General features: G+C 49.9%; 1 protein-coding gene across 10 annotated transcripts in view; it reads left to right on the top strand.

The window, feature by feature from the left end:
• Positions 1 to 19,717, top strand: part of RNF220 (ring finger protein 220) — a 273,075-nt gene that overhangs the window by 160,712 nt on the left and 92,646 nt on the right. The window contains exon 2 of one of the 10 annotated variants that reach the window (XM_077959005.1): positions 19,048 to 19,274. The exons of the other annotated variants lie outside the window; for them this stretch is intronic. Within the exon in view, the coding sequence (XP_077815131.1) occupies positions 19,268 to 19,274 (7 nt within the window). The 5' untranslated portion in view covers positions 19,048 to 19,267. The remainder of the gene's footprint in view (positions 1 to 19,047; positions 19,275 to 19,717) is intronic. 10 annotated transcript variants of the gene reach the window in all.

Genomic DNA, 19,717 nt, shown 5'->3' with positions numbered 1-19,717 from the left:
AGGAAGTAAGGAACTATCATAGGGATGGCTGGGGAACCAGGCTCAGGCACACAATCCCAGCTAATCCTAATCTGTGCTTTCCCTCCACAGCGTGTCCCCAGTGGGGAGCTAGGGTTCCAGGAAAAGAGGATGGTGTTCTTGACAACAAGGGGCTGGGAGCCCCAGATGAAAGGCCATGGGGGCTGCAGTTCAGTGTGATCCGTAACTCACTCTGACATCTGAACAGAAGGAAGGGCTGCTCAGGCCCCTGCCCCCCACCGCTCATTTAATCCACAGGGAGACAGGGAGCCCAGCCTTGGGATGTTGCTAGCAGCTTCCCCTGAACCCCTGAGTTCTCCTATAGCAAATTGGGCTGACCGAAGAAGGCTGGAGAGGGGAGAAAGGCAGTGCTGGAGAAAGGAGGGGTACCTTGAGTGGGCCTGGGGGCCAGAGGGTCTGCTCCTCCCCTCCCTGCCCCAGCCCCTCCCAGGCCCACTCCAGGGCCAGCCGCACTGGGCCTCATTCCTGGAGGGCCCTGTCTCTCGGCACTGTTGCTAGGTGCGGTGAGCCCAGGCGCCTGCCACCGGCTGGCCAAGGCTCTGCCTGGAGACCATCGGGGAGCTGGGAAGAAGGAGCTGCATTATTTGGTTGATCCCTCCCTCCCTCCCCCAGCCTCAGCACAGTGAGCTTTCCGGAGGGATGGTTCTGAGCCAGCCCATCCCCAGGCCTTCCTCTTTGTGCAGAGACCTCCCCGTCAGACCCCCCACCTTCGCCAGCTACCCCCTCCCCCTTCCCTCCGGTTGAGCAGAGCCAGAGTTAAGCCTGGGGTTAATGCCCAGTGACACCTGCAGGTTGGCTAGTGTTGTTGACATGGGGCTGGGGGGAGGGGAGGGGGTGACGGGGGAGATCGTTGGTGGCTTTATTATGGAGAACTCAGCAGGCCTGGGGCCTTCTATTGTCCAAGTGGCAAATAAATAAATAGGAGAAAGTAAGTCTTCCCCATGGCTTACCGACGGGAGGTTAACAGCTGGACATGACATGACAAATTGGGCATTTTTCTTTGGGGACTGATCCTTACAGCAGCTAGCAGGGAGAATGAGAGAGAGAGGGAGGGGGGAGTAGAGAGAGAAAAAGCAAGCCAGAGCACGGAACAGGCTAGTCACAGAAGTCAACGTGGAAGCCGTGTGTGCATGGACAAGAGTACGTGACTGGGGTGTACCGGGAACATTGCATCATGTTTTGGGCATTAAAAAAAACACACGCAAGCATTTCATATGTAACGACCTCAGGAGTAAATCCCAGAACCCCGAAAGGTGGGTATCTGGCTGTGGGGGGAGATATCTCTGGGATCTGCCCTCTTGAACCCCTCCCCTCTCCTGCCAAATGGAAAAACCAAAAGGTCAACACCAGCTCTGATCCCGAAGAACCTCCTTCCTCCAGGAGAGTGGGATTACTGGGCAGTGGCAAGTGGTGGAGCAAGCACCCTATCTCCAGCCTGGGCCCGGGGTGAGGACTCTTGCATTATGCCCAGTTGCCTGGAACTGGTCCCAGCTGGACAGCAGAGCATCTCACTGGCCTCTGGAGCTGGGGTCAGGGAGCAGCAGCTCTCCCCTGACCCTGTCCCATCTTCCTCCTTGTCCCCAGGGAATCCCCAGCAGGAGGTCGGGAGGACCACAGGAGACAACCGCTCCTAAACAATGATCTCAGTTACCCGCTGTGAACTGGAGCGGGGGTGGGAGAGGAACAGAGCAAGAGCAGACGGGAAAATGCTTGATCTCTGCCGGGGCCCCAGAACCATCTGAGCCAGGAACTGCTCTCCATCCCCCGTCTGCTGAGGCTGTAGATTTTAATGGGTAGTCACTTGTGCTCTGGAGTCAGACAGACCTGGGATCACCCTGTTCCTCTTGTTCTTGGCTCTGTGATCTTGGCATGCTATTTAACCTCTCTGAGCCTCAGTTTCCTTAGAGGTAAAATGGGACTAATGCCGGTACTAGCCAGCATGAGGTTTTATTTATTTATTTATTTATTTATTTATTTATTTATTTATTTATTTTTGGAGACAGAGTTTCGCTCTTTTTGCCCAGGCTGGAGTGCAATGGCGCGATCTCGGCTCACTCCGCCTCCCAGGTTCAAGCGATTCTCCTGCCTCAGCCTCCCGAATAGCTGGGATTACAGGCATGTGCCACCACCCTGGCTAATTTTGTATTTTTAGTAGAGATGGGGTTTCTCCATGTTGGTCAGGCTGGTCTTGAACTCCCGACCTCAGGTGATCCACCTGCCTCGGCCTCCCAAAGTGCTGGGATTACAAGCGTGAGCCACCGCGCCTGGCCAGCATGAGGTTTTAATGAGTTCATGCATTTAAGTGCTGAGTGCAGAGTCTGGCACACGATAAATCGTTTATAAATGCCACTCAGCACTGCTCTGGAGCTAGCCAACCTTTTCCTCCCTGTCGCCCTGTGTTTTAAGATTGACTGGGGGCTCTATAGAACTGTCCTCCGGAGAAGGAGGGAAGTGCATATCTAGTTCACCTTTCTGCAAGTTATCTTTTCAGTCTCCAAAGGCTGGGCATGGATTAGCCTAAAGCCTTGTGGAACTTTGCCTTCCAAGGCTTATGTTTGTTTCTAGCAGTGGGCTGCAAGGAGAAGCCTGTGGCTGTGATTCTGCTCCATGCCCACTCCACGGCGGATGCCTGGCTGGTGTTCCAAGGACATTTAGAGGAAAGAGAGGATTTCTGACTTCCGGGGGGGGGGGGCGGTTATCGTGTGTCCTAGAATGCAAGTTCTCCATTCTCTCTCTGAGAAAAACCACAGGAAAATGGTGAGAAGATGCTGAATGAATTAATGCAACCAGGAAATACTTAACTGAGCATGTACCAAGCGTCAAGCAAGGCTCTAGACCCTGGGAATAGAGCCACAAACAAAGCAGGTGAAAATCCCTGCACTTGAGGAGCTTGTGCCGTAGTTCTTTAGGAAGGCAAGCGGGACACCTCAGCGTTGCCTCCACCCCTTCCATGTGCTTTGCAGTGTGGCCATGGTCCGTTGTGATCTTCTGTGCTCTTCCTGTTGGATTCAGATCAGGCCTCACAGGAGAGCCAGTCACAAAGGGAGCTCGGGAGATGTGCAGGACAGAGAGAAGAGCTGACAGGACATCTGGTACCTTCGGCTGGAGGGAGGGCAATTTCTGAGGATTAAAAGAAGCTTTATTGAAGGGAGGTTTGAAAGGAGAAGGATTGTGGAGAAGAAAGCTACCATGTATTCCATGCTGATTCCATGCCATAACTTTCAGGCACTTTGCATACATTGTCTACTTTCATCCTTACAGGCACTCGGCAAGGCAGTTCACGTTATTTCCACCTTGAGATTCAGAGGAGGAAGTGACTGTTCCAAGATCCATAGCAGGGAAATGGGAAGAATTAGATTTGAATCCAGAGCTTTTGTTTTTCCCTTTGCCCAATCATGCTCCATGTGGTTTGCAGGAGAAAGCCTGGCAGAGGGTGCAAGAGCAACAGCAGGGGTGGGGGTGCAGAGGCTAGGAGAGCTGACCAGAATGTAGAGGGGTTCACAGGGCCAAGAAGAGGAGATATCTAGGGGGCCTTAAGATGGGTGAGACCTCTGAGCCTCCCTAAAACAGCATACTGCAACTTCTTCATCAGAAACCTTTTTTTTTTGAGATGGATTTTCACTCTTGTTGCCCAGGCTGGAGTGCAATGGCACAGACTTGGCTCACTGCAAACTCCACCTCCTGGGTTCAAGCAATTCTCTTGCCTCTGGCTCCTGAGTAGCTGGGATTACAGGCATGTGCCACCATGCTCGGCTAATTTTGTATTTCTCGTAGAGACAGGGAGAAACCCTTTCTTGCATGGTCTCCTACCTCATTGCAAACCTTTCTGAACTGAGCGAGGGGCATTCTGAACCTGAGAGAGGAAGGGGCTAGTTCTCTGAAAATCATCACCAGACCATAGAACCAAAGTGGGTAGAAGGTTTATAAAGGGAGGGTGGAAGGTGTGACAAAGACATTAAGCACCCGAGACAACTCACGCTGCTTGCCAGGTGGGCATGGGCTGCAGGGCATGGGAGGAGAAGCTGGGGAGCTCACCCTCAGCCCTGGTTGTTCCAACCACCCAGCCTCCTCATGGCCAGTACCAGAAGGCCAGATCCCTGTCCTCCTCCCCAAGCCCAGAGCCATGGCTTAGTGGCCCCCAGGCCCAGCCTAAGCGGTCCCATGGCCAGGACTTGTACCTGGAGAATCACCTCCACTGCAACATCTGACAGCAGGAGCCACACAGGAGCTTTCTTCTTCCAGGAAGTCCCTTCCCCCAGCCCCTGCTACTCACTCCCCTATATAATATTCCACGTTAGAGCTCATAAATGCTGCTGCGGGTCCCCAGCCTGATTGAATTTGGAAGCCATTGTTTACAGACGTCTGGCTGTACAGGGGGATTTATTGAATTTTCCATGAAATGTTGCTCCCCTAATGCTGTAAAAGGCAAGCAGCCCACATCAGAGGAGCCCTGCGTTACAGGATCATGTTACCCCGAGATGGAGTGCTTGCTTCAGAGTCATTGATGCACAGAGCTCTGGCTCTGAAAAGTAAGACCTCGGGCATCACTCCTGACCCCTCGCTGGCACCCCAAAGCTGGGACTTCTGAGCCAGCTCTGCCCCTGCATTCCTCTCCACCCATGTCTGGTTAGTTTCAAATCCCTGGAGGATGTATCTCAGACACCTCTCCCAAATCCATGCTCCTCTCCAGCCCACCTGCTATGGACAACTGCATTGCTACAGCAGCCTCTCCAGGCGCCTCCTGGCAGTCCTCTCTCACCTGCCCCAGTCCCGGAGTCATACCCCTTAAGGCAGATGACACAAAGGAGGGGTTCAGCAAGTAAATAAGCAAAGGAAGAGAAGGAAGCAGGGCAGAAAGGTTGGAGAAGAAACCAAGGTGTTCATGCGTGTCACACGTTGAGAGGGACGCTTCCTCCATTGTGCCTGGCACACAAGGCCCTGGGAATCTGTGAACACAAGAACCCCCAGAATGGGAAAAGGCATTGCCAACAGCCCTGCGAGACAGAGCTGAAGTGGAGATGTCCCCTTGTGTGCATCACAAAAATGCAACTGGACCAAGCCTTCCCCATTTTAAAAAACACATTCTTTAAACCCTCCTCACTCGTTGAGCTTCTGTCCCCTTCACTGCCTCACTGCTCAAAGGCTCATTTATATGTAACCACTTCCATTCTCCACTGGCTCATTTCTGCCACCATCCTTACCTCTTTGGGGGATCTGTTCTCCTAAAGATTATTCATCCAAATCTCCAAGTCCATGTTGGTGCTCACCCTTCTTAACATCTCTTCGCCTAACCCTGCGGTCACCTTCCTGAAACCCTTTTCTCTCTCAGCGTCTCTCGTACCACCTCCTGGTTCTCCTTGCAGACAGCTCTCTCTGGCTCTTTGCCCTCCTGCCACCCTAAATAAAAGTAGGTGTTTCCCAGTGTTCTGCCTCTCCTGACCCTCTTCTCTCAGTGCACACTTTAATCTGATGAGCTCATCCATTCCTGCAGCTGCAGCTATCATCTTTATTTAGAGGACTCCTGAATATAAAGCTCCAAATCTGACCTCGTGCTGCTCTGGTCCCATTTTTCCAACTGCCTGGTGAATATCTTCAGCGCTGTGTCCCACAGACATCTCAAAATTGAATCTGCCATCTAGTCCCAACTGCCATGATAATTCACCTTCAGTGGTCATTATTTCTGTTGAGGACATTGTCATCCTCTCAGTTACCTGGTCATGAGATCTTGAAGTGGTCTTTGGTATAGATGCTCTAGGCCCATCTACCTACTGCATACTGAGTATCTCCACCCAGACTCTTAACACAGCCTTATGACCCCCAGCACACACACACATCAACTCGCAACTTGTTCTCTTTCCTTCATTTTCTCCCTACCACGAACAGCACCGCTATTCTCCCAGGCCCTTAAGCCAGAATCCTAGGCAACCTCACTGTCTTCTGTCTTGGCCTCACATCCCCCATGTCTCGTTAGTCACGAAATCCTGTGGATTCCTTCTCGTCACTTATATATGTCCCCCTATCTCTAGCCCCTGCTACTGACTTAGTTCAGGTCCTCCCTGTAGCTCACTTAAATTGTCTAAAACATCCTTCTGACCAGTGTTCACCATTCAGTCTTTCTCCCTACCGTCCATTCTCCCCACTGCTGCTCACACGATCTTGCTAAAACGCGACTCTAACACCTGCCTAAAACCCTCCAACAGCTCCTCATTGCCCCCAGGATTACATCAGAGCTCTCTAATACCTCCTAGCATTTGCACACAAGATTTCTTTTACCTGGAATGTTTCCTTCTTCTAGGCTGCCCACTTTGACCCCTTCATTCAGCCTCTGGTACTCTCCCAATTCTTCTTTTCTTTGTTTTTTTGTTTGTTTGCTTGTTTGTTTTGAGACAAGGTCTCACTCTGTCACTGAGGCTGGAGTGCAGTGGTATGATTGCAACTCACTACAGCCTCGACCTCCAGGGCTCAAACGATCCTCTCACCTCAGCCTCCATTGTAGCTAGGACTACAGGTACCACCACATCTGGCTTAATTTTTAAAAATTATTTTTGTAGAAACAAGGTCTTGCTGTGTTGCCCAGGCTGGTCTCAAACTCCTGGCCTCAAGCAATCCTCCTACTTCAGCCTCCCAAAGTGCTGGGATTACAGGCGTGAGCCACTGCACCCAGCCTCATTCCTTTTTTGATATTGAGATAGAGTCTCGCTCTGTCGCCCAGGCTAGAGTGCAGTAGCACGATCTCAGCTCACTGCAACTTCCACTTTCCGGGTTCACTCCATTCTCCTGCCTCAGCCTCCCGAGTAGCTGGGACTACAGGCGCCCGCCACCACGCCTGGCTAATTTTTTGTATTTTTTAGTAGAGACGGGGTTTCACCTTTTTAGCCAGGATGGTCTCGATCTCCTGACCTTGTGATCCGCCCGTCTCAGCCTCCCAAAGTGCTGGGATTACAGGCGTGAGCCGCCGCGTCCGGCTAGCCTCATTCCTTAAAACGCAGCTCAGAGATGCTGTCTTCCCCAACCCCTCCAGACATAAGTGGAAACCCTTTCTTTCTAGTAAGCAACTACTGTACTTTGTTCATGACACTCTCAAAACAGCTATGATTGGCCGCGCGTGGTGGCTCGTGCTTGTAATCCCAGCACTTTGGGAGGCTAAGGCGGGCAGATCAGTTCCAGACCAGCCTGGGCAATGTGGTGAAACTCTGTCTCTACTAAAAATACAAAAATTAACCAGGTATGGTGGCACATGCCTATAATCCCAGGTACTCAGGAGGCTGAGGCACGAGAATCGCTTGAACCCAGGAGACGGAGGCTGCAGTGAGCCGAGATCACACCAGTGCACTCTAGCCTGGGCAACAGAGTGAGAGACTGTCTCAGAAAAAAAAATAAACAACAACAACAGCTATGATGTAGCATTGCAATGTTGATATACAAGGCCATCTTCCCCAACTATTCATTTCATTAGCCCCAGCCCCTAGCACAATGCCTTGCACATAGGAGGCTCTCTGAACAATTGCTAAGTGAAGGTCAAGTTTAAGTGAAGGAGGCAGAGCACACAGGAGGAACTTTTATCGCCGAGGGGAATTTTTCTCTCTCCACCTTTTCTGTGATTCTCAAAAGGGGTGAATTCCAAGAGGATTGTCTCTTGCTCGCAACCCATCATTCCTAGAGTCCTGGTGTTTCCAACAGTAAGAGGTGTTCACCAGCCAGGAGGTCCTGAAGTCTTGGAACTCCCTCTCTCTCTTCCCTCCTTGCCCAGCATGATCAGCCTGATGTGTCTTCCTCCCAGTTCTGCTTCCCCATTCTAGTGACCCCCTTCTCCCCGTCCTCCCCCTGCCTCTTCACTGGGGGACTCCAGTGTGCCTGAAGGGCCTCAGAGGGAAAACAGTGATCCTCCAGAGAGAGCATGTGTTCACCACGTTAGGTAAACATGCCAAGCTGCAGGGGCCGCCTGAAGGAGGGGTCTCCAGCCAGGAACGAGGAGAATCCCACCCCAGCCTCTTAGCTGGCAGACAGACCCACCTTCGCCCCGAGTAGGGGGTGGGCAGTAGCTCTGAAGAGAAGTAGCAGGACGTTGTTTTCTCAGATTTCATTGGTTTATTTATCCTACGCCTGGGCTCCATCTGTCCTGTCTCCAAAAAGTGAAGCAGCAAGGGCTCCAAGCCACCAGAGAAGCCCTGTCCTCAGCCTGCGGCTCTGTGAGGACCTAGAACCAAGCGAAGTTAGGAGTTTGTCCCCTGCAGGGTAGAAGCCTGGGAACGTTTCAGACCCTAAGCTTCAGTTGCCCAAGAGGATAGAAAGAGAGCAAATAGGCCAAAAAGATAGCATGAGTGTAGGCCTGAGCCCTCCTGACTCCTGACTGGTGTCCCTCCACAGTCCCCTTGGCAAAGCCAGGAGGGCCAGGGAGTTTTGGAGAAGTGGGCCAAGAAGGCTCAAGAGGAAGCCCAGATGACCCAGATTTGACCTCTCTGCTGCAACCAAGACAGGCAGGTGTTGGGTGGGGAAGCTTGGGGTTATGGAGGCATCCCCTTGGAGGAGCCTGCTGTGTCTCTCGGGGTGCACATTAGCTGGGAAGGCTGTTGAGTGCTATGCAGCTGGTTTTGGTTTTGCAGAGTTCTGGACAGCATTCAGATCCCTGAAATCAGGGGCAACAGAGCAAATCTCCTCCCCTAGATGTGTGGGAGGATCTGCAGCCTTCTCAGCAGTGACGGGCTGATAGGAGGAATAAGAAATGGGGAATCAGGAGAGCAAGATACCTTGAAGAGATGCAGAACGGTTGCTTTCCATCTTTACGAATAGGAACCTCTCTACAAAACAAAATCATGGCAGCTCAGGACTTGCCCCACATTCATACCTTACCTTGTCCCAGCCTGAGGTTGAGCCACAGGAGCTGTACCAAAGTATAACATAGCTAGGCTTTGAATGAAGGCTTCCAGCCCTTTTAGTTCTGGGTGTATGTGTAGCTTCAGCAGCAACTCAGTGGAGATGCTCAGGGCGTTCTTGGGTCTGTTCTAGTCCCTGCAATGCTTCTCCATGGCCAGGTTGGATCCCCTGTTCATTTCACTCACCACCCCCATGTGTGTGGCCTCCTAGTGTCATATGACACACTTGAACCATGCTTTCCAGAGCCCAGATCCATCACTCAGGCATTCAGGGGATTTGGAGATCTCCTAGCACCTCCATCACAGCAGAGCGGAAACTAAAGTCATTGTCTTCCCCCTAAACCCTGCCAAAATTGGCCCCTCTCCTATCCTTTGTACATCTGGAAGTGGCACCCAAGTTTACTGTCATCTTCACTTCTTGCCTTTTTTTTTTTGAGGCGCTCTGTCACCCAGGCTGGAGTGCAATGGTGCGATCCTGGCTCACTGCAATCTTCTTCACCTTCTGGATTCAAGTGGTTCTCTTGCCTCAGCTTCCCGAGTAGATGGGATTACAGTCACGGGCCACCACACCTGGCTAATTTTTGTATTTTTAGTAGAGACAGGGTTTCACCATGTTGGCCAGGCTGGTCTCGAACTCCCGACCTCATGTGATCCACCTGCCTCGGCCTCCTAAAGTGCTGGGATTACAGACGAGAGCCACCGTGCCCGGCCATTTTTTTTGTTGTTATTATTAATAGCACTGATGAGCATTCATATTTTTGAGAATGTCTGATAATTTCCTTAGGTTGGGGTCCTAGAAAAGAAATTATTCGGTCAAAAGGTATAAAGTTTTAAAAAGCTGTTGATACGTATTGATAGACTGCTTTCTAGAAAGGTTATACCAATTCACAATCTCATCATCAGTGAATGATTACACCCATTTTCTTAACCCATCATCCACATTATCAATTTTTAAATCTTTACTAATTTGATTAGCCAAAGGGGAAAAAAATCTTTCTGCATTATGGTAGCAACCTCCCATTGGTCTCCCCACCTCCAATTCACCTTATTAATCATCACCAGGTTATACATCCTAAGACTGAGGTTTCACCACGTACTTCTTCACTGAGAATCCTTCAGCTCTGCTCCCCAACTTGCCTACTGCATAAACTGAACACCTCAAGCTCCCATTCCCACAAGCTATGCCTTAGAGCTAGTCTCCTCCTAACACATACCTCCATTTTTACTTTCTTATGGGGCATGGTTGGCAGCCACCTCCTCTGAGGGTCTGATTCCAAGCTGGAAGTCATTTGATGTGTGCCAGTGGAAGCCATTGCCCCTCTAGCGCCTGGGATATGCCACCAAACCGTGGACAGCAGGCTACTGGAACTGGAGTACAGAGGCTACTTGGTTGGGTCCCATAAGCCTCATCTAAGACTATTTCAAAAAGGCTCTGCAGCAGGCTCAGAACTTGTGAGCATGAAAACTCCAGATCCTCGCAGTGGCCTCATTTAGGCTGTCTCAGATGTGTCCATCACGAATGAAAATGAGACTCCTGCTGGGTGTGGTGGTGAATGCCTATAAGCCCAGCACTTTGGGAGGATTGCTTGAGCCTAGGAGTTCAAGACCAGCCTGGGCAACATAGTGAGACCCCACCTCTACAAAAAAATAGAAAAAGCTAGCCAGATGTGGCAGCACATACCTGTAGTCCCAGATACTTGGCAGGCTGAGGTAGGAGTCCCAGCTACTGGGCAGGCTGAGCTAGGAGCCTGGGAGGTGATGCAGTGAGCCATGATCATGCCACTACACTCCAGCCTGGGCAACAGAGCAAGACCTTGTCTCAAAAAACAAACAACAATAACAACGGCAACAAAAACCCACCAATGGTTCCCTGCTGTTCTAAACTTCTTAAGGCAGCCTAGAAGACCACATGTCATCTGATCTCTACCACTTTTCCAGCCTAATCTCTCACCATGCCCCACCTCGAGCTACAAATTCCAGCTGTGCTGAGTTACTTTCCTTTTCCCAAGGCACCATCTTCCAGCTGCTCTCTCTGCAAGTACTGTTCTCTTCTCCTCCCTATCTCTCCCTCCCCCTGTCAACTCCAAGATTTCCTTCAGATCTTCGCTTAGACTCACTTCCTCTGGGAAGCCTTCCTCTGTCCACCCCCCAAGATTAGGATAGGTGCCACTTTTGTGTATTTCCACAGCACTCCTACCCACTCTTCTTTTTTTTTTTTTTTGAGATGGAGTTTTGCTCTTGTTGCCCAGAATGGCACAATCTCAGCTCACCACAACCTCTGCCTCCCATGTTCAAGCAATTCTCCTGCCTCAGCCTCCCGAGTAGCTGGGATTACAGGCATGGGTCACCACGCCTGGCTAAATTTTTTTTTATATTTTTAGTAGAGACGGGGTTTCTCCATGCTGGTCAGGCTGGTCTCGAACCCCTGACCTCAGGTGATCTGCCCATCTCGGCCTCCCAAAGTGCTGGGATTACAGGCGTGAGCCACAGTGCCCGGCTCCTTATACCCACTCTTCTAATAAGGTTATCTTCTTGTAATTGCCTACCTGCTTGTCTGTCTCTCCAACAAAATTGTATGCTTAGTGACACCAGGATTATATTTTGTTTATTGCTCGCGGGATCCACGGTGCCTAGCATAGTATCTTGAACATGATAAGTGCCCCACAAATATTTGCTGAGTATAAGAATGAGTGAATGAACGAATGAATGAATGAATGAATGAATGAATGAATGCTTCATGGCATCCAGCTAACCAGTCCTGACATTCTCAGAGTCTCAGTTTCTCTCTCACTAAAAATGAGACAACTCTCTCTCTTTGTTGTTCTCTCTGCAAAGCTGTGGGAATGAACCCCTAGTAGCTATGAGAAGCTGCCTAGGCCAAGGGCACGGGATTCGATTTCTGTTTGGTTTCTCTACACTCTGCCCATCGACCCAACAGGAGGAGGCGCTTAGTGCTGAAAGACTCATGGTAGACAAAGTAGGATAGGACTGATGAAAACTTTCTGGAATAAATATATGGTCCAGTTAGTGTCCCATCTCTGAGCATGCCTGCTGTACTAGTCAGTGTTCTAGCAGGAAACAGAGGCCCACAAGTGGGGTAACAAAGGAAAGTTTAAGGAAAGGACCATTTACAAAGAGAAGGTGAAGTTCTCCAGAGCTTGCAACAACAGGGGAGCTGTTACCACCCCGGGGACTGAAGGAGCATATACCAGCGCCCGGGAAGAACTGTGGCTATGGCCACGGCTGCAGGAGGAGCTGTGACTTTCAGGAAAGGAATGCTAACCCTTGGCTGGCAGAGAAGGAGCCAGGGCAATACTCACCCCAACTGCTTCTCTCCTCCTGTTCTCTAATGTCCTCCATGTATCAAACCTCATAGGAATCCTGCAGGCGAGCAAGCTTGGTTGTTGGGCCAGAAGACGGAAATCAGCTTCCAGGGCACAGAACAGAGCGGAGAAGGGTGATGTGTGGATCTGCAGGAGCAAACAGATATCTCTCTGCCCCTGCCCCCGGGCATGGAGGAAGGATGGAGATGAGGAGGGCTGGGTCTTCTCATCCACTCCTGCTTCACCCGGGACAAAGAACAAAAGCCGTTAAAGAGGCAAAGCCAATAATTTGGGGAGCTGGCAGCCTGGTGGGCGTTGAGGAGGGACTTGGGCAAAAAAATTGAGGAATGTTTGCCACTGCTTAGGACATGTCCTTCTCGCCTACCCTTACTCCTTTGCCGTCTTACTCCCCTAGCATAGCACTGGGTCCCAAGCTGAGATAGAATAGGAATCTGGGCAGGAATTCCAAGATTGTGCCCTCTGATCAATTCATACTCAACAAATCTCTCTGTCCTGGAGATCTGAGAACCTGCCAATAGCATCTTTAGTGTGTATAGAGCAAAAAGCTCCAATGTCAGACCCAAGGACAGGAAACAGTTGGGCTGAAGGGGATCCCATTGATCTGGGGCTTGGAATCAGCTGAGAAGAGAATGGAGAGTCAGGAAGATCTACCCTTTCCCTAGTAATCATCTGAAGCAAACCTGTGGGGCTTGGGGACCCAATGCCCTGCATCAGAGCAGTTCCTTGCATGCAGCCAGGTGGGAAGCCAGTCTGAGTCCCAGCTGGAATTTCATAGCAAGCAAGGCAACAGCCCTCCCAGCTCACCTTCCCCACCTACCTTTTCACTCGTTTTTTGGTCTCTTCCTGTTTATCTCCACGGCTTCATTGTTCTAGTTCAGACCTGTCTTTGTCCCTCCTCGTAGATTTTTGCAATAGCTTCCTTGCTAGTCTCCCTGCCCACAGTTCTGATTCCTTAATTCCCCCTCCACACTGTTTCAAGAGTGAGATTTCTAGTCTGTAAATCCAGTCATGTCTTATTCCTTCCTTAACTTTCTTCGATGGCTCATTTTTGCCTGTAGGATCAACTCCAGTCTCCTTAGCATAGCACTCAAACTCTTTTTTGAGACAAGGTCTCACTCTGTTGCCCAGGCTGGAGTGCAGTGGCATAATCACAACTCACTGCAGCCTCAACCTCCTGGGCTCAGGCCATCCTCCCACGTCAACCTCCTGTGTGGTTGGAACCACAGGCACACACCACCACGCCTAGCTAATTTTTTGACATTTTATAGAGACAGGATCTCACTTTGTTGCTCAGGAATGTCTCGAACTCCTGGACTTCAGCCATTCTCCTGCCTTGGCCTCCCAAAGTGCTGGGATTACAGGGGTGAACCACTGCACCCGGACTTCAACTTTGTATGATCTGACCCCACCTACCTGCCCAGTGTCAGCTCCTATGGCCTCTATGCATACCCTAAATTCCAGCTATACTGAATGTACCAATTTATTTTTACCTCTGTGACTGGTCACATAGCTTTCTCTTTGGTTAGAATGTCTTCTATCCCTTCTTCTGTCCATTGAACTCCTACTCATCTTTCAAGATCCAGCTAAAGTGATACACCCTCCTTGAAGCCTTCCTTGATGTTGCTAATCATCTCCTCTTTGGTGTCCCTACCCAGAATGTATTTCTATCACCACATCATTTTCTGATTATCTGTCCACATGTTTTTCTCCCCACAAGACTATGTGCTTCTTTTTTGTGTGTGTGTAAGACAGAATCTCGCTGTGTCGCCCAGGCTGGAGCGCAGTGGCACAATCTCGGCTCACTGTAACCTCTGCCCCCCAGGTTCAAGCAATTCTTGTACCTCAGCCTCACAAGTAGCTGGGATTACAGGCGTGAATCACCACACCTGGCTAATTTTTGTATTTTTAGTAGAGACAGGTTTCACCAAGTTGGCCAGGCTGGTCTCGAACTCCTGACTTCAAGTGATCCACCAGCCTCAGCTTCCCAAAGTGCTGAGGTTACAGGTGTGAGCCACCACACCCAGCCCTATGTGCTTCTTAAAGAAAGATACTGTATTTCCTTAGCTTCAGCACAGTGCCTGGCACATAAAACATGCTCCCTAGTCAATGAATGATGGCCTGAATGAATAAATGACGCCCCTCTCTACCTGCTGTCCTCTGGTAAACCTGCCCTCTTTTTAATGCAACTCCCTTAGACTGGCTGGACCTATTTAGGGTATCTCCTTCCCTCTCTTGTCTTTTCCTGGCTGCTCTTCCTGTTCATTTTTAAGCAAAGTTCTCCTCTTTACAGATGTTGCTAGACAGGGAGGGGAACCCATGGTGCTCACTCTATCACTGAGCTGAATGTCTTTCCCCAGTGAGAACCCCAGGTGGGCAGACATGGCTAAAACAATCCCTCCACTAATAGGGGACCCTGGGCCCTCATTCTGCATCTCTCTAGGGGCTGAGTTGAAGGAGGTTCTTTCTCAATCACTCTGAAATCCACAGTTACTTTGAGTCTTAAATTTGAGAGCTACTAGAATCTGTCTGCCCCTTTCCCTCTCAGGGTCTAATTGTCATAGGATCATGAGGGTCTTGCCTTGGGAATCCTGACCCTGCTTTTACTCCCCATAGGGTGACCAGATTCCCTTTTCCTGCTCGTTTGACATTACTGTATTCTCTTCTACCTCCCCTTTGCCCTCCCCTCTCTCCTTGCTGTTCTATTATCTGTACCTAAACATGTCCTTTATTTTCAACACCCCCAACTTCAATCTTGAGAGTGGTCATTCTCTCTTCTATTTAATAGGATGCCTTTATTTCCTTTTCCACCTGCTAAAAAACAACTTGTTCATCAAGGCCCATTACAAACATCACTTTCTCTGAAAAATCTGCGTTTTTCTTGCAGCACTCACTATATCTGCTGTGTGTTGACAGTGTTCTTTTATTGTGGGGTGGGGATGGAGTCTCGTTCTGTCTCCCAGGCTGGAGTGTGGTAGCACGATCTTGGCCCACTGCAATGTCCGCCTCCCTGGTTGAAGCGATTCTCCTGCCTCAGCCTCCCAAGTAGCTGGGATTACAGGCAGGAGCCACCACGCCTGGCTAGTTTTTGTATTTTTAGTAGAGATGGGATTTCACTACTTGGCCAGGCTGGTCTCAAACTCCTGACCTCAGGTGATCCGCCTGCCTCAGCCTCCCAAAGGGCTAGGATTACAGGCTTGAGCCACTGCACTGGCCAACAGTGTGCTTTCTAATCCCCTTAAAAAATATAAGCTTCTTGATAGAAACTGTGTTGGCTGGGCAAGGTGACTCACACCTATAATCCCAGCACCTTGGGAGGTCGAGGTGGGAGGATCTATTGAGCCCAGGTAGGCAACATAGTGAGAACCTGTCATAAAGAAAAAAAGAAAGACAAAGAAAGAGAAAGAAAGAAAGAGAGAAAGAAAGAAAGAAAGAAAGAAAGAAAGAAAGAAAGAAAGAAAGAAAGAAAGAAAGAAAGAGGAAGGAAGGAAGGAAGGAAGGGACACAGGTAGGAAGGAAAGAAGGAAGGAAGGAAGGAAGGAACTGTTCATTTTTACACCTTGCACAATACTTTGCTCATAGTAGGCACTCTGAACTGAAATACCTTGAAAACCAGGATCATCCACATTCATTCCTTCATTCATTCATTCACTGAGCAAACTGATTAAGGGATGTACATGACTGTGTCTCATAAATTTGTCCAAATACGTTTAAATTCATTTATGTTTTCTTCTAGACCCACCAGTTGGGAGAATGAATTTCTTAAGTTCACTGGCCATGGTACAAAATCACCTTTATTCATCCCAAATGTGTTCGAATTTCAAAGCAAACCCATTTTGCCTACAGTTTCAGGATCTTGTAAATAAGTTTCTAGTCACCTACTCTACACCATTTGTGATTTGTGATTTCCTTCACATCCCCCACCAGCCTTCTCACTTCCAGCCTGGGGGGTGAGTCATCGACTCTTCCCTACTGAGGAGCTTTTGCACACCCTGCATCTTCTCCAGGTGGGACAGAGTGCCATGGCTGAGCCCTGCAGGTAGGACTGCTCCAGCTGGGCACCTCGAGAAGCATGTTCTCCTTCTTCCGTCACATCTTATTCACAGTTCTCTTAGCCTTTTGGCCAACAGCCTCAGGGAACTGTCTAAATGAAGAAGGATTTCTAGCTCCTTTGCCAGAACCGTGGCTGACCATGCAGAGTCGAGCACTGGAGAGGGGGTTTTGATGTGTTCATCACAAAAGGCATTGCCTTGCACTTGCCCACATTTAATTGAGTCTGTACCCTTTTGCCCTGAAATCATCCTGCCAACTAAATCCAAAAGGATGCCGGGGAATAGCTTCTATGGCCCAGCCCCCACCGTATATGCGTATGCACCCCAAGGGCTATACATTTGGCTGGGTGCCTAGGGCTCTTTTCTGTCACCTGGTGAAATATCAGAATCTTTTCCATTGCTCCTGTCTAATTCAGTCTGATATAAAATGTATAAGACTTTGTCTAAACCTTCAAGGACCTCCTAGTAGGCTTGGGGAAGAAATAGACACATATGATAGTACCATTAGTGGTGGCATCTACTGCATATTAAGCATGTCCTGTATGCTGGACGCTTTGTATACATCCTTTTTATTGAGTATCAACTGTAATCCTTACAACCGCCTGCAAGGTGAGGATTTTTACTCCATTTGATAAATGGAGGCACAGAGAGGTTAAACAACCTCCCCAAGATCATGCAGCTAGAAAGTTTAAGGAGCTAGAATTCAGACCCTGGTGTGTCTTACTCCAAAGCCTGTGTTTTTTGCCACTACCTTACATGATCTCAACCTATAACAATCAATATCACATGTTATAGCCCCGGTGAAAGAGATCAGTTATTGGACTGTTCTGGTCTCTTCTAGGTTACCTGTCACCTGTCTCAGCCTAACTTTTTCAGACCTTAGCTTAAAGCTCATTTGCTAAGGGAAGCTTTCTCCAGCCCCCATGATGCATTCCCATAAAGCCAGTTCTTTCCCTAACAGCGGTTGTTTAGGCAATTGTTTGTGTAATGTGTTCCTTTCCTGCTAGAAAGCAACTCTGTGAGGGCAGAGACAATGATAGTTTCGTTCAGTGTTTTGTCCCTAGCGCCTAGCCCAGTGCCTAACACGTAAGTGCTCATTAAACTTGCCTTCTCCCTCCAGAACCTCACTTGCTTTCCAGTCCTCCCCTACTCCCCTGCCATTTCCACCTTGCCTCCAGAACTTCTTTCAGTGGTGATGGCTCCAACATCCCCCAGCCCCAGTCCCAGCCTTCCAGACTCTTGGGTGTCCCAGGAGTTTTGTTCACACTGCCACGCTGTTCTGTGGAAGCAGGGCTTCCCCTCAGCCCCAGCAGGGCAGGTGCTGACAGGAGCAGCCAATAGCCAGGATGCCAGGTTTCCCTGTGCTAAGCTTTTTCCTGGGAATGATTTAAGGCCCTGAACAGATAAGTGAAGAGCAAACCCGCAATGAAGTCAGCACTCTGCTTATTAAGTGGAAAAAGCTGTGCTCGGCTTATTGAAATGTTCATTAGACAGATATATAGAGATGAGAAGGAGGAAGGGAGGGCGGCGGCACCGCAGGATCAGGCTGCACTCCAGCGGCGATGCAGGGGGCGTCCCGAGGGAGACTTCGGTCTAGCCCCTGGAGGAAGGGGAGTGGGGCTGGGGCAGATGAGCAGGCCTGTGAGGAAGAGGGGGCCACGGCCCTGACTCCGGGAGGCCAGAGCTGAAGGAAGGGGGCCTGCGCAGTGCGCCAGGGAGCTTTGGAAGCTGTCAGCGCTAGCTAGCTCTGTGGAGCAGCAGATAGAGAGGACTTGGCCCACTTTAGAGAATGCCCACTTCTCTGCATCGATGTTGCTGTCTTTGTCCAGGAACATAGTTTCTGAAGAACTTTGACCCAGTTTATTTGCCCACTCTGAAGGCAAGAGGGTGACTGCTTCCTGAGCTCTCAGCTCCCCCAGGAAGGGCTTTTCCTGGGATGTGAGCTGAGCCTTGCCATAGGGCCCCCCTCAGCCCAGGAGGAGTCGCAGCTCCTTCAGCACCTCCCGGCTCCCTGGCTTCTGCCCTCAGTGCCCATCAGGCAGGCAACCCCAGCAAGCTCTGGAGTGGGGAGGCCTTGAACAAGCTGCAGCTACTTGATGACGGCGTCCCCTCCTGCGATGTGGGGAGGACTCCCAGTGAGTGGGGAACTGGGTCTAAATCATCCATGTCCCTGGCTGTAACCTAGAGCCTGGCCCACGGAAGGCTTCTTATTGATCAGCTCTAGATGGTGGCTGATGGAGTGAGTGAAAATTCTGCCGCTCTCCCCATTTCAGATTTCGGAAGAGGAAAGAACCGTGGTGTGACTGGAGGGGCAGGTGCAGTTTCCCAAACGGGAAAAAAAAGCCACGAGATTTTCCAGTGTCTTCAGGGTCTTTCTTGCCATCATCTGTTTGGCTCCTGGAGGTAGAGACCGTGGTGACCAAATGGACAAAAAAAAGGATGCCGGCTGGAAACTGTGTGAACAGAACAACAGTATCTTTAGAGTTTCAGAGCATTTTCACAGGATCTCATTTAATTGGCAGTCATTGATTCAGCCAGTGGATGGGGTTTTTTTGTTTGTGTGTTTGTGTTTTCTGAGACAGTCTCGCTCTGTTGCCCAGGCTGGAGTGCAATGGTGCGATCTCTGCTCACTGCAACCTCAGCCTCCCTGGTTCAAGTGATTCTCCTGCCTCAGCCACCCAAGTGGCTGGGATTACAGGTGTGCGCCACCATGCCCAGCTGATTTTTGTATTTTTAATACAGATGAGGTTTCACCATGTTGACCAGGCTGGTCTTGAAAGCCTGACCTCAAGTGATCCGCCCACCTCGGCCTCCCAAAGTGCTGGGATTACAGACGCGAGTCCCCACGCCCGGCCTTCAGCCAGTAGTTGCTGACCTCCTACTTCCTGCCAGGCCTGTACACGCACTACAACCTCAGTGAGTGAAACCAACACTGTCCCATCCTTGTGTAGCAAATTGCCTCATGGAAGGTAAACATCATAACAATTCTTCATTAATTCTTTCGTTCAGCAAACAGTGATGCCAAGCTGGACTCCTGGGGATGGAGAAATGAATCAGACAGGCATCCTGCCCTAGAGGAGTTTACAGTCTGGGAGGTACCTGTACAAGTAAATGGATGATTAGAAACAGTGTGATAAAGATACTGAGCTAACCCCTAAGTGCCTGAGAGGTTAGGCAAGGCTTCCTGAAGATGTGTGAACTGAATCTTAAAAGAACATATGTAGCCGGACACGGTGGCTCACGTCTGTAATCCCAGCACTTTGAGAGGTCGAGATGGATGGATCACTAGGTCAGGGGTTCAAGACCAGCCTGGTTAACATGGTGAAACCCTGTCTCTACTAAAAATACAAAAATTAGCTGGGTATAGTGGCTGGCGCCTGTAATCCCAGCTCCTCGGGAGGCTGAGGCAGAG

This window comes from Macaca mulatta, chromosome 1, assembly GCF_049350105.2.
Source record: "Macaca mulatta isolate MMU2019108-1 chromosome 1, T2T-MMU8v2.0, whole genome shotgun sequence".
In the NCBI taxonomy this organism is placed as follows: domain Eukaryota; kingdom Metazoa; phylum Chordata; class Mammalia; order Primates; family Cercopithecidae; genus Macaca; species Macaca mulatta.
The sequence above is the reverse complement of the archived record's forward strand: the minus strand, read 5'-3'. Positions and strand labels throughout refer to the sequence as shown.